Raw genomic sequence first — 15534 nt, 5'->3', positions numbered from 1 at the left:
GGACAAACTTTCCTCATTCCTGAAGAAGGGCTTATGCCCGAAACATCGATTCTCCTGTTCCCTGGATGCTGCCTGACCTGCTGCGCTTTTCCAGCAACACATTTTCAGCTCTGATCTCCAGCATCTGCAGACCTCACTTTCTCCTCCGTATATTCAAGCCCTGCTTCTGAAATCTGGCCAGTTTGAGTGTTGCTCAATAGTAATACTATAAATGTAAATGTGGCTGGATAACAGCTGTAACCCAAGTGTAAAGGCAGAAAACAAAATTACTTCAAGACGCTCTTGTGGTGCAATTGCAGTGTCCCTATTTTGGACCAGGAAGCCTGGGCTTAAGTCCCATCAGCCTCAGAGGTGTAGAATAATGTCTCTGTACTGGTCAATTACAAAATATCCAAAAAGTTACACTAATTAGAATCAATGATGTGATTAGGATCACGGGCACTAACTTGTGTCTTACTATCCTGTGACACAATATATTGGCATTTCAGTTTATGTCATTAAGCTAGTGCTCTATGGTTGACCATGATCTCTACAATAATTAGAAAGTGTCACATCAATGTTGTGTATGTCCAACTAGTTCCATTTCTGTCATACCTCTTTTATTTCCATTTTTCCCTTAATTTCTTTCACTTCATGCTGATATTGCTGCCTTATTTCCTTCAGTCGCTGACAATATTCCTAGCAAACAAAAAAGTTAATGTTTTGCAAAAACATCTCTTCTCATTTAGGTGCAAAAGATATATTTTCAGATTGGGTGAGCAGACTATGTCCTTTCTGAAAATGTAAATTAAGTTAAATGATTTTGACTCTTCAAAATATTAAATATTATGACTGGATTCCAGCTTGACTCAGGATAAGACTAAGTCACCAAAAATGGTGAATTGGCAATGGTGAGAAGAAAAGCCATCTCTGACTGGTCTTACATCTACTGCTGGTAGCTCGAGCCTTGAAATGGTATTGGAAGGATAGTAAAGTCTAATATCTGGGTTTGAGGAATGCCAGGGCTGTTGAGTCAAAATCCTGGAATTTCCCTCCTAACATCGCTGTGCATGTCCCTACACTCTCAAGACTGCAGGAATTCAAGCAGGCCAGGTCACCATTGCCTTCTGAAGGGCAATTAGAGATGGGCAATAAATGTCCAACCAGCCAGTGATGCTTACACCTCATGAAAGAACGATAAAATAATTCTCTGCTTTACTCCGTCTTTAGCTAAAGTAAATCTGTTTTAAAGCATCAAGTAATTTACCTCATCTGCTGCTCCTTTTTTCCTAGCTTGCTGCTTAGCACTTTGTCTAGCCTGTACATCTGGAGTTGGAGTATATTCATAATGGTCTGATGAGCGAGGACGTATTCCCTATGGAACATATACAACAAACCCAGGTGACAAAAATTCTTTTGATAAACAAAGACAACTTGATTATGATTAAACTTTCAATGCAGCCACTGACCAGTTGTTTTTCTGCTTTTATCTTATATTCTTGTGCTTCCAATTTTCTCTGAATGTATTCTTCATGCACAGCATATGGCCTGAAATAAACAATGATGTTTACTAAGGTTTCACACAGGTACTGGTCTTCATTGTTACTTGCTCTCTCTAACCTCAATAAAATAACATTATCTTCATTTCAACGTTAATCAAATTAATTTTGTCACAAACTGTGTATTGTTTCCCTCTACAAATATTCTTCACTGAAATTAGTATGATGTATAATAAAAGTCAAAGTACCAGGCCACACTTCACTGAATGGTATAACAATGCTTCTTACCCACCACTACCAACTCCCTGAGTTACTCATTTCCCAAAGACAGGGAGCTAAAACTCTGAGGGACATTTCTGAACCCAGATGTTAGCTTCAAAGCAAGTTTCTCCCTAGCATTAATCAAATGGACTGAGACCAATTATTTTGTGAAAATGTTGGCAAACTTATCTCCATTAGGAATCTGCTGAAAATGATCAAAACATTTATACATCTATATTTATAATTGACAGTTGTATGCAACTGGTGTCTAATATATAAAAACTAATATTAAAAATGTTTGCTTCCAAAATGCAGTATAGTATTAATCGACAAAAACACTGGCACTTTTTTTATGAATACAATAGGAATAAAATTCAGATGATTACCAATGGAGTGGATCATGATTCACTTTCTGTCTGTAATCTTCAATTTGGTTGTTATAATGAGGCACAGGTGGAGGTATGAGGTCGTTTGGTCTTCTCTCCATGTGATCTAGATAACCATGATAGTGTTCATACCGGCCTTCGATCCTGGGCGCTGCAGCCAACTGATTGCTAATTTGCTAAAGAAAGTATTTTATAAAATTGGAAACTGTTATCATGGATTTTATTTTTAAGTGATGTCTGTATTCCATGTTCAGTATATAGACAGATCTGAAACAACTAAAATTACCCATTTCTCAATGGCAGGAAATAATCTTTGTTGAACTTCCATCTGAAACAGACTATGATGAAGTTTTTGTTTTATTATGATGGTAAGAGCATGGATAATACCCCACACCCCAGAGAACACATAACAAAGTGTCCTTTTGGATGTAATGTTCTCAAACAGGAGTGAAAAAACTAAATATCACATACAATGAATTTTCATTGAAGTGTAAAACTGTTCTTGTCTATCATAGCAACCATTTTGCCTCCACCATGATCCATACATAGCAATGAAATGAATGATTTGATCATATTAGTTTGGAATGTTAACCAGGATAATGGCATGGATATGTAAACATTCAACTAACATCTGCGATTTATTTTATTGCTTGAATTTATCAGAACACAGTTACATCCAAAGGTTAACATCTGTTCCAAAGGATGATATATCTGACAGGTGCTGTAACTTTAGCTGTAATATATCTTTTGTAATCTTTTGTATTTTTATGTACACATAAAAGTCAAGGTTAGTGTCAATCATGCAAAGTTTATTCTGGTATCTGACTGGTCCAGTATTAACATCAACTGAGATTGTAACACAGTGCGGCACCATCTGGAATCAAGAATCCTTACACTTAAGAGAGATCCTTGAATCCTTAAAGAAATGGGTAGGTGGAGTTATTGGGCATCAGAACAGGAGCTGCTGTGAACTATATTACATGAGCTGGAATTTTAAAATAGCTTTGTTTGTTTTAAGACTTTGCTAGGAGTATAAAATGGATTATTTGAAATCTCTTACCGAATCTAAACCCTGAGGCACCATGTCCCAGTGGTTAGCAGTGCTGCCTCACAGCACCTGGGATCTGGATTTGATTCCACCCTTGGGTGACTGTCCATGTGGAATTTGCATGTTTTCCCTGTGGCTGTGTGGATTTCTACCCACAGTCCAAAGATGCGCAGGTTAGATGGATTGGCTATACTAAGTTGCTCAAATTAACCATGGATGTGCTGGCTAGGCAGATTAACCATGGGAAATGCAGGGTTATAGGGACAGGGTGTGGTGGGGGGTGGATCTGGGTGAGATGCTGTTCGGTGGATCAGTGTGGACTCAATGGGCAGAATGGCCTGCTCTCTCGCTGTAGGGATTCTATGATTCAGGAGAAAGTGAGGTCTGCAGATGCTGGAGATCAAAGTTGAAACTTTATTGCTGGAACAGCACAGCAGGTCAGGCAGCATCCAGGGAACAGGAGATTCGACGTTTCGGGCACAGGCCCTTCTTCAGGAATGAGGAAGGGCCTGAAGAAGGGCCTGTGCCCGAAACGTCGAATCTCCTGTTCCCTGGATGCTGCCTGACCTGCTGTGCTGTTCCAGCAATAAAGCTTCATTCTATGATTCAGGAATTAGTAGATGATTTGAAGACAGAAATAAGAGCAGAGTCTTGAAAGGGGTTCATGATTAAAGTGATTACCCAGCATTTAGAATTAAAAGGAGAGAAACCTAGAATTAAGATGTCACAGCTCAAATTAGCTAAGATGCAGTTTTAAATGAAAATACCTTGAACTGGAGAGAAAAGAAATCAAAGAGTAATAGAAAAAAAAGATGAAGTTGGCATATGAGAGAAAAAAGAGAAATACAAAAGACTTGAACTCCACAGTGAGAGAGAGAAATTAGACATATGACTTGACAAAAGAAAAACACAGAGTGAAGGAAGAAGAGAGCACAGTTTAAAGGGTAATCCTGATTTCAGAAGAGTTTGATTTAAATGAAAATCTTTGCTTCGAGCCTATATTTGTAGATGATGGAGTTGAATATTTTTCACCTCATTAGAAAAGTTGGCTCTGAAGTCAAACTGGCCAAAAGATGTTTGGATCTTAATGTTACAAAGTGTCCTGATTTGTACAATTGCATACATTAGTCTGCCAGAGGAGCAATCTCCAGACTATGGCGTGGTTCAAAGGGCAATACTCAATGCTAATAAGTTCATTCCTGAAACTTATCAGTTAATGTTTCAGACTATAAGAAATAAACTCACACAGACATTTGTAGATTTTGCAAGAGAAAAAGAAATACTCGAAGGTATTGATTACAGTGATTACAGATTACAGATTACTGATTACAGAAATTGAATAAAATAGTTTGAGATTATGTGGGAAATCATAATTATGCAAAGATTCCAAATCAGTTTTATGTTAACCTTTAAGATTTATTTAGAAAAGCATTAAGTACCAAAGATCCAAGAAGCAGCAGTTCTGCTAGGTACCTACGGTATCTCACCTTGACAGTTATATGTGGGAAAATGACTGTATGGAAATCAATAAGGAAGTCAGAGGAATAAACAATCCATGGTTGAGAAAGGTATGAGGGAATAAACAAGCAAGTCAAAATAATAAGGGAGAAAGACTAGAAACTAAAAGTGATGTAAATAATATGTTTCCATCATAATAAGGCAGGATGGTTGTGACATCAATGACCCCCAACCCAGTGTAATCAATGACCTCCAATGCCCTATCATTCCCATCCATATATGTTGAATTACCCCCTTCACAATACTGTCCACTCTGTATCCCAGTACGCTGCCTCCAATTCTTACAAGAGACTTCCCCAACTTTTCTACCAAAATAGTAGACCTCAATAATACCCCTTGACATTCATTGAGCTGATCTTCAGGACTGGCCATGGCTCACCAATGACCAAATTGGACTGACAGGCCCAACTAATAAATGACAGGACCCCTGAACTTGTTGCAACTCCTGACTGACCTACCACATATCCTCTGACTGATTGCATTAGACCTGCAGGGCTGTGAGTGGACTGCAGTGACATAGAACTCCTGACCATGTAGCACTGTGCCATACAGCAACATGTCCACCTCCCTAACTGATCACTGCTGACGGTAATGATTGTAATGAAGTCAACCAGGTGAACTCAAAGAATATGAGTTCTCTGATTGGGGTTGTTAATATGGCTAACAGAAAGTCAGGCATCCTGTTCCCTTTGAGAGCTGGCTCTGAGGGAGCTTGATCAGTGTCAAGGACTCTCCACATGTAAATAAAGGGTGAGTTGATGATGGGATACTGACCTTTGTGGAGTTATTTCACTGACAACCATGACAAGTTTCCTGGCTTTGTGTCTGCACAAAACAGCAGACATTACAGAAGTTATGTGTGCCTTTAAGTTCAAGAAGTTACAGTAAAGTGAAAATGCTATGAGTATCCAAGTAGGTTCAGTGTGAGTGAACATTGATAGAGCAAGCAAGGAGACTTGAGATGTTCATTATCCAATCCATGAGATGGCTACATGACTCTCGCAGCAATGTGATAGGGAAAGGTGCTGGTCAGCTCCAAGGTGCAGCATTTAATTGGGGGACTGTATGACAAGTAGATCAGACATGGACCATGAGGGTAGACCCAGTGTGTGTTCAATGCCATCCACTATGGATGGAAATGAGTAGGGGGCAGTCGCTGCCCATGGAGTATAACCTGAGATATTGATGAGTGTTGTCCAAGATAGAAGCCCAGATGAGTGAACAGCTACCTGGAGCTGCCAGATACTCACTCTGACTTTGATGTCACAAATTGTGGTCATCTAATTTCTATTAATGAGCTCAATGAGGCAAGATGAGATACTAATATCATGCAAACAAGCCTGTCACTGCTCTCCACTGAGATTCTTGTCTCACCATTCAAAACTTACTGCAGAATCAGATTTACTTTTCTCGATGTTGAGAATCTCCTTGCTCTAATTTCACCATCTTTCTCAACTGACTCACCATTGCCCATGTCATTCAGGCTGGAAGACTCTGCCCATTGTTTCTGTTCACACAGTCACCCAATCCACATCCAGGCATTGCATTCCAGAACCTAACTCTCTGCTGTGTTTTCTCACATCGTATTTGCTTCTTTTGCAAATTATCTTGCCATCTTGTTCTCAATTCTTTTATGAGAAGGAACAGTTTTTCCCTGACAATTCCAACACCTGCTCATGATTTTGCAAACACTGATGAAATATCTTCTCATCCTCCTCCTCTCCAAGGAGATCTATCTCAATTTCTCCAATCTATCTTCAAAACTAAAGTGTCTCCTCTCTGGAGCCATTTTCAATTAACATCTTCTGCACAATCTCCATTGTCAGAAGTCATACAACACCCTAGGTTATAGTCCAACAGGTTTATTCAAAATCAGGAGCGTATGAAGTGCTGCTCCTTCATCACACTTCTTCACATGGAACATCATCTGATGCTTGTGTGCCCTGTCCACTAACTTATCAAATCCTTTTTGTAATTTTACACTTTCCTCCTTAAATTTTACTATGCTTCCAATGTCAGATCATTGCAAACTTGTAAACTGCCTCCAATATTCCAATAGATCAAGATTGTTAACGTACATCAGAAAAAGAAAGCATCCCAATACCAACCCAAAACCAAGTTATATATAAGCTGTAACTTTTCTTTTTTTGTGTGGCATTGTATCAAATGTCTTTTCGATGCCCATGTACACCATATCAACAGCATTACCTCATCAACTCTGTGACCTCTTCAAGAACTTCAGTAAGTAAGTTATGCATAATCTTCCCTTAAATCCATGCTGTCTTTTCCTAATTAACTTAGATATTTCCACGTGACTATTAAGTCTATACTAAAAAGTTTATTCAAGTGGTTTCCCTACTACTGAAGTTAATCATTTTATCCTTACGGTAAGTTTATTCTTATGAACTCTTTGGAACAAGGGTGTTATATGTTGCAATTCTCCTGTTCTGTGGCATCATCTCTGAGTCTAGGGAAGATTGAAAGATTACCATCTGTGCGTTTGCAATCTCCACTCTAACTTCTTTCATTGTTTTTGACTGCATTTCATCCAGTCCCAGTACTATATCAACAGTTTGCTCAAAACCTCCTCCTTTTCAATGTTAAATCTATCTAGGGATTGAGTTGCATCCTGAGCCGCCATGGTCTGGAGATCATCTTCTTTCTTAGTTGTGGCTGATGCAAAGTATTTATTTAACACCTCAGACATGGCTCGTACATCCATGTATAAATCCCCCTTCTGGTCCCTCACTGGCCATACTGTTCCATTTCTCAATCATTTATTGTTTATGTGCTTGTAGAAAGCTTTAGGATTCCTTTTTATGTTGGTTGCTACTCTTTTTTTTATAATCCCTCTCTGCTACTCTTATTTGTTTCTCTCATCTCTCTTCTGCACCTTATATATTCCTCTCTGGTTCTCAGTTACATTTTCAACCTGACACAATTTTCCTTCTTAATCTTAATCTCTATCTCATTTTTCATCTCAGGAGCTCTTGGTTTGTTTGCTCTACATTTTCTTTTAAAGTAATATACCTTGACTGTGTCTGAACCACCTTTTTGAATGCAGCCCATTGATTGGCTACTGTTTTTTCCCACCAAGTTTTGGTTTCAGTTATTCAACCCAGATCTGTTTTTGTTCCATTGAAGTCAGCTTCACCGAGTTAATTATTCTTACTTTGGAATGATCTTTGTCATTTTCCACTGTCATCCTAAACATTATGATACAATAATCACTATCACTATATGATCTCCCACTGACACTTGATCTACTTGGTCCATCTCATTCCCAAGAACCAGATCTCGCAGTGACTCTCATGTTGTTGGATTGGTCAGGTACTGCTGCAGAAGATTTTCCTGAACACATTTTCAGTTATAACTAATCTATAATCTTTGCACTTCTGTAATCTTTGCACTTCCTGGCTGATTTGTTCCTCTACAGCCATTCCACTAGTTGCTGATTTATTGAATAAATCAAACAACATAATTGTACTTTCAGTTCCAAATTTCTAGCCAAATCGATTCTGTTCTTTGAGTCTCTGAGACATCCTATTTCTGCAGCACTACTACACAGTCCTTAGCTGAAGCACCATCTATCTTCCATTTTTTTCTTTTCCTTATCTTATCTGACCACCTTGTATTGAAAAATATTTAACACACAATCTTGTCCTTCTTGAGGCATATCTCTGTTATAGCCACTACATCATAAAGTCAGAGAGATGTACAGCATGGAATCAGACCCTTTATAAATCCACTTGGTAATCTTAATAACTATACTTTATGCATTCACATAGATCTAAATTACTCTATTTATTTTCCGCTTCTTTCTTCATGTTTGCAACTTTCCTAGCAAAGTTTCATAGCAAAAACCTGAGATTACCTTACAAGAGATTAATGTTACAATTGTACAATTTAAAAATGATTCGTGTAGCAGCAAAAGACAAACATTATTATAGTAGATGCTTTATCAAGAGTAAATTTGAGGAAAGCAATGATCAAAATGGACTTGTGTAGCATATGATTTTTTTGCAAAGTCCTTGTATATTTGATTCAAGTACATTGTTATTGCTACAGTAAAATCTACATTAGTAAACATAAATCATGATAAAAGGAGATTGTAAACAAAGATATAAATATCTCTAAAGAGCATCTCATCATTTTACTCTGGTGGGCAAGTGTTGGGGTGATGTACAATTATAAAGTTAAGTTATATTTTGTATTTTGTGGGCTAATAAGGAGGGATATATAGTTTTGATTTTATTTTTAAAAATTGTTCTTATCCACTTCATGCCCATAGGTCTGGAGGGCTGTTTAATTATGTATATTTTTAATGGGGTTTTATATCCATTGAAGTGAAGACATCGGAGTTAGTAATTTCAGTGCATTAAAAAAACATAGGGTAAACCTGTGCTGTTGCCTAGTGACAAGAATATACAGAGACTCATAAAAATCTAGAATTGAGTCAGGGTCTATGTGTGAATGTGTGTGTGCACACACGTGAGAGAGACAGACAGTTTAGAAGCAGAAGCACATTTTTTGTGTTTAACAAAATGTTTACACTCCAAATTCACTGGCACTTTCTTGAAAATATTCAGTTATTGACCTTGTGGTTATTAATAAAAAAGGTTAGGGTCCATCAAAACAGTTTCACTCTGCCTTGTCCAGTATTAGCATCTGCCAGGTGTTATGAAGGTGTAAGGGGTACTGTATGTTTAAGAGAATTGAAAGTTAGCAAGGACTTAGAGAGGCACAGAGAGTCCGGAACAAGGTAACAATGTAATGTTTGGTCAGAATAGCTAGCACTGACTGGGTTGCTGTGAGACAAAATCAAATTCAAATTTGGCCAAACAATTTAAATTATGCCCCAAGATACCAAACTCTAATCTAGTTTGAATTTGGTATTTTGATGATATTAAAACCAATGAAAAGATCCAATGTTTTGGGGGTATGAAACCGGAAAAAAAAACTGAACAGTTGAGGGAAACCTCCCAAAAGACCAACAGATGTAGAGTGAACTCTCTGAGAGGTACCTATCTGGAGAAGGAGTTTGCACAGAAAAAAAACATCGAGAATGGCCTGGAGAGCAAATTTACAGAGGAAGATACAAAGAGAAGATTTGACAGCTGGCTGGTTTTGAAATTTGAATCTTTCTGTAAATTTTAATCAGAGGTTTTATCGGACCAGTATTGTAGAGGGGAAGGTAAAATATAGGTTTAGATAAATGAGTTGTAAATATTTGTTAGTTAGTTATTCTCTGTTAGAATTTAAGATATAAAGTTGTTAATTTTTACTTTAAATAGTGACTTTTGGGATAGTTCTTTGCCTCTTGGATTTTCATAGATTACAGCATGGGGTAAATCTTGTGTTGCTTGTTTAAATTAGCGGGGGGAGGGGGGCTTTACTCTGTGTCGCAACACAGGATTGTAATGGAGCACAGACCTCCATTAGCAATGCACTGGACATAACTCAATTAATATTGTCAAAACTTCAAGTAGTGGCTTGAATCCACAACTTTTTGACCAAGAGACAAGAGAGCAGCCAACTGAGAAAAACTGACACACAGTATTAGTTAATATCTACTGGAGATTTAGGAGGAGAGAAAGACCTTTCTGTGTTAATCCACAAAAACAGATATGGATTTTAAGCAGCTGATGTGCTTTGGAAATTCCTGCAGATAATTCTACCACACCATCCTGTGTTCTACACATTCTGTCTGAAAGACTGGTAATTTCTGATAAACAGTTGGTTGATATTCTGTATATCACTGGAAAGTTACATGCTGCCGACATTTTCATCTTGCACTCATCAGGACAAATACAAGAATGCCAAATTTCAAATTATCGTAACAGAAAAGAATGCCATTTGGTTCGCAAGTCAACTCTAGAAGCAATGCATATCCCTATGAGTCCCATTTTCTGCAAAGATGTGATCCTTTCAGGCTTTGCACCTTGTTTGAATTACCAGGTGCTTAGGGAGCACATAGAGCTCCACCATTTTCTCCATGTCAATGCCAGTGTTGATTTGTCAACCAATCACCTGTAGTTAAATTGCGTGAAATTTGACCTTCTTGCATTTGACCAGACGACCACAGGATAAAAAGCTTCAGCCACACATCTGATTTTTCAGCAATATACTTTCTGACAATTAATACACTCAGCAATGCTAGTGGTCAGAAAAGAAATATTCCTTATACTATATCGCACCTTCATATTCGGTCTGTTGACCACTGCTAATGCTTTCCATTCATAATGATCTGGTGGTGGCTTTTTATTTATTAGTGGTCTTGGTAGCTGCTTCATCTCATATTTAGCTTTCTGTATTGTTGGAGCTTGCATGTAAAGATCAAAAATTCAAAAAATTAGTGAAGATACTTTGTTGATCTACAAGAAATCCCAGATGACCAAAGTACCTGGTGAAAATTTTGATTCTTAATTCTTAGATTTGTGAGAAGGAAACACTCGCGCATATGATGTCAAACAAAGTTTTTTTCTTATTTGGTCATGCACAAAGTCAAAATTACTCTCAATGACCTTTCGCTTCCTTTAAAAGGGGCAATAGTGGGGTATTAGCTAACTCATACAGCCACCTTGTATAACATTAAGATCAGCTTTGTTCTAACCTGATTGTGAGCTGGCTGCTGTAAATCTTGACGCAGGCGACTTCTTCCTATGAATGACTGTGTGGCTAAATTCTTCCTTTATTAGCTGCATTTTTGTTTAGAAATATGCAAACATGGACAATATTATTTATTTAACAGGCAGAAAAATATCAAAAACCATGAAGATCAGGATCAAGATTTGAATCGCTATATTATTTCTTTCATAGGAGGTTTTTAAATAATTAAATCTTCCAATTGCTGCAAAAGTTCTAGTTTGAAAACTAATTATTCTGAAGATGCAGATAATAACACTTAGCCAGATGTTAAATATATTTTCCAATAAAATATCATGTATGTTATGTCACTGATTATGGACCTCCCAATTTTTCATTAAAGTTCTTACTCATTAACATGTATTAGGTAAAACTTAATGCAAATCTGCTGCAAATAATTTATACTCCAAATAAAATTTGGAAGAACCAAAACGTACCTCAGGGCTGAGGTATTTTCTAATACGCTTTTCCAAGAACTTCTTCCTTAAAATTGAATTGATGGATGGTCGATCACGGGGGTTTACTTTAAACAGCTGGGCTAATAACATCCTCAAGTCGTAGGTGTATCTGGAATTTACTGGGGCATAGCGACCTCTACAGATCCTCACCACTAACTGATGCAAATTATTGCCTTCAAACTGAAAAAAAAATCAATGAAATTATTTTCACAATAAAGTGATTAATAGATAATTAACCTCAATATTCCAAGCTTTTGGCATTTTATTTTCTTTGTAACAATGATTCTGAAATTACATTTACTTTAATTCTCACTTACACCTAGAAGCCACAACTAATCAGAAAAAAAAACAATGCCAGCTTTTAAACATTCTGGGAGGGATGGCAGAGGACTGAAAAAATGGCGCAAGCAGTGGAATGGAAATTTGATATCTTCCTGTTGCCCAAGCATATTGCCAATGGCAGAAACCTCAGCAGCACAGTTCCGCATCACAACTGGGACAGGGGATGAGGGGGGTTAAAGTCAGAGGAGATAATAGCCTTCCTTGGTGGGAAGACAGGGCCATTCCCAGGCCCAAGCAAGGAAACAACTGTGCTGTCCACCAGTTTAGGATGGGGCTCATCCAAATTGCCCCAATGCTATCGGCCAGAAAACTCTTTCCTCTTTGCTGGCACCTCAGCATGAAGTGCCCTATACTTGGTGAAGCAGCTTCATAACTGGATAACTTCAATCAGTGGCACTGAGACAGTTGTTGAGCTGCCAGCCCTGTGACTGAATTGGCAGCTCTTGGTAGTGAGCCGCATTGACCCTGTTAATTGGCTCACAACAGAAAAATACCACATCACGGTTCGAATGCCTGTTGGAACAGGATCATCTCACATTTTCAGCTCTAAAGCAGGACTACAACCTCCTCTCAAACATTCAACCTAAGGATTTTATTTTTAGTGAGATCGCATCTACCAATTCACAAATTCAAACCCTGCAGTAAATCTGTTGTTCACTGAGCTGATAAATTTCAAATCCAAATTCTTTGCCACAAGAGCCATATGATCCAAATGAGTCTACTTTTATTCATTTTCAGGAATGTGGGTAGCACTGTTAAAGCCAAGGTTTCTGCAGTTTTATTTCATGCTTTTAGCGGTTTAAAGGTGACTTCAACAAGGCCAGCATAATTTTCCCATTCCTAACTGCCCATGAGAATATGGCAGTAATCTACCTAATTGAATTGTTGCAGTCCTCATGCAGTTATTCCAACAGTTTCATTGCATATCGAATTCCTGGAGTTTGATCCAACAATGACGAAGGAACAGTGGTATATTTCCTAGTCAGGATGGTGTATAAAATATGTGCAGTCTTCCCCTGCAGCTGGTGCTCTTGCCTTGCTAGGTACTAGATGTTGTAAGCATGGGAGATGCTGTGGAATAAGCTTCACTGAGTTGCTGCAGTGTATCTTGCAGATGGTATATATTACTGCCATGGTGCATTTGAGACAGAGGTGATCGGCAAAGTGCTATTGAAGCAAGTGACATGATGTCAAGCTTCTTGAGTGTAGTTGGAGAGTAGCCAATTGGAGATCACTCCCTCACACCCCTGAATTGTACTTTGTGGAGGGTAGAATAACTTTCCATAATCAGAAGATAAGTGCTCAATGTAGAATATCCAGTGTCTGACCTGCTTTTAATATTTGTGTATTTATTGGCTGGACCAATTTGGGTTCTGGTCAACGGTGACCACCTCATCCCTCCAGGAGTTTGATGGTGGGTGATTTAGCCATGTTTATACAGTTCGGGAAATTATTAATTTCTCTCTTATTGGAGTTGGTCATTGCCTGGCACCTTTTTGGTATGGGTGTTTCCACTTTTCACCCCAGGCCTGTTGGGGCTGTTATCTGGGTCATACTGCATGCTGGCATGGATTACTTCAACATCTAAGCAGTTGTGAACAGTATCAAACACCATGGAATTATTGGAGAATATCCCTAACTTTAACCTTAAATTGGAGATGAGGTCATTCATGAGTCAGCAATAGATAGTAAGACCTTGACCTCCATCATAAGGAACTTCTGCAGCAATATCCTGGGACTGACATAATTGGCCCTAATGAGCACTACCATCGTCCTTTGTGCTGGTTATGACTCCACCCAGGGAATTCATTTTTTTTGCTGAAGGCAAACAAAGGCTGTAATGAGGTCTGGGAGCTCATGTTTGCCTTCATCTGGAGAGGATTTGAGTACAGGAACAAGGATGTCTTGCTGCAGGTTTGCAGGGAATTGGTGAGGCCACACCTGGAATTTATTAACCCTTGTAGTCTGCCATGTTGATACCTTGTTTAGACTTATCCATCGTCTACAGATTGTGGCAGCCTCATATGTATGCTTCTAGAATTGGGCTGTATTAGGTAGGATACTAATCAGTTTTAAGCAGCAAATTATTTGCACTCATGCTGGCAATACCACACAAAAGAGCAGGATAGCCTTTATATTGCAAGTCAAAGCCCTTTCGAGAAGGAACTTGCCATCCTTACCTGGTCTAGCCTATATGTGACTCCTGATCCATAGCAAACTGGTTTATTCTTAACTGCCATCTGGACAATTAGGGATAGGCAATACATGTTGGCCTAGCTACTGAAAGCTTCATCCCGTGAATGAATTTTTAAAAAAAGGAAAAAGTTGGAGATGATCCCTCAATGTAATTGACCTTGCCGCCTATACAATAAGCACAATTAAATAAATGTATAAGATTCACAAGCTGCAAACAAATGCACCCTGGCTTACTCCAAAACCTGTAACATCTTTGTACAGTGCAATGAGATAAGAAGTAAATATCCAAGGGTTCACTCATCATACTCACTTGATCATTTTTCAAGCTTTACTATTTCAACTCTTCCAAAGATATAGGAGAGAACCTATGTAGAAATTTACTCCAGTGCATATAAACTTGCAAATGTACCATATACCTTTGCCCCAAATTCCAGCAGTTATCCCCTTTTATGTAACTTGTACAACTTGGGTAAAGTCTAATTATTTAAAACAGTTCCTTGTCTCACTTAAGTGAGTAATACGTCAATGTCTCACATACATTGCTTATATTGACAGATATTAACACCCTTATTCTTGAATTTATGGTGTAAGTTAGTTTTCTAGAACACTAAAATGCTCTATATGTACCCTTGCTTTTATGTCTGATAATTACTATACTTACTGGATGATTCAGAGTGGCTAACTCATACAGGACACATCCGAGAGACCAAATATCACTAAAAATATAAAATGATTATATGTACATGAAGGCAAACAATAATATTGAGGCATAAATTGTTGTGATTAAATTATAGTACATAGAAAATAGAACAATACAGCACAGAACAGGCCTTTCGGCCCTCGATGTTGCGCTGACCTGTGAACTATTCTTAGCACGTCCCTCTACACTATCCCAAAATCACCCATGTGCTTATCTAAGGATTGTTTAAATCTCCCTAATGTGGCTGAGTTGAATACATTAGCAGGCAGGGCATTCCACGCCCTTACCACTCTCTGCGTAAATAACCTACCTCTGACATGTCTTAAATCAATCACGCCTCAATTTGTAGTTATGCCCCCTTGTACACGCTGACGTCATCATCTTAGGAAAAAGACTTTCACTGTCTACCCTATCTAATCCTCTGATCATCTTGTATCTCTCTATCAAATCCCCTCTGAGCCTTCTTGCCAATGAGAACAGATTCAACTCTCTCAGCCTTTCT

The 15534-nt window shown here is 38.2% G+C and overlaps 1 protein-coding gene across 3 annotated transcripts in view; it reads right to left on the bottom strand.

Annotated features, from left to right (window-relative positions):
* The window catches only part of LOC122550834 (serine/threonine-protein kinase Nek5-like), a 96371-nt gene that overhangs the window by 43175 nt on the left and 37662 nt on the right, over positions 1 to 15534 (bottom strand). Inside the window, exons 8-15 of one of the 3 annotated variants that reach the window (XM_043692147.1) lie at positions 14994 to 15048; positions 11774 to 11974; positions 11305 to 11389; positions 10889 to 11013; positions 2126 to 2301; positions 1449 to 1527; positions 1247 to 1354; positions 595 to 678 (exon numbers count right to left, since the gene is read on the bottom strand). In XM_043692147.1, the coding sequence (XP_043548082.1) occupies positions 595 to 678; positions 1247 to 1354; positions 1449 to 1527; positions 2126 to 2301; positions 10889 to 11013; positions 11305 to 11389; positions 11774 to 11974; positions 14994 to 15048 (913 nt within the window). The remainder of the gene's footprint in view (positions 1 to 594; positions 679 to 1246; positions 1355 to 1448; positions 1528 to 2125; positions 2302 to 10888; positions 11014 to 11304; positions 11390 to 11773; positions 11975 to 14993; positions 15049 to 15534) is intronic. The other 2 variants (XM_043692148.1, XM_043692149.1) reach the window with 2 other exon arrangements.

The sequence above is a fragment of the Chiloscyllium plagiosum genome, chromosome 6, assembly GCF_004010195.1.
Source record: "Chiloscyllium plagiosum isolate BGI_BamShark_2017 chromosome 6, ASM401019v2, whole genome shotgun sequence".
NCBI lineage: Eukaryota > Metazoa > Chordata > Chondrichthyes > Orectolobiformes > Hemiscylliidae > Chiloscyllium > Chiloscyllium plagiosum.
Note: the sequence above shows the minus strand (reverse complement) of the source record. Positions and strands in the feature narration are given on the sequence as shown.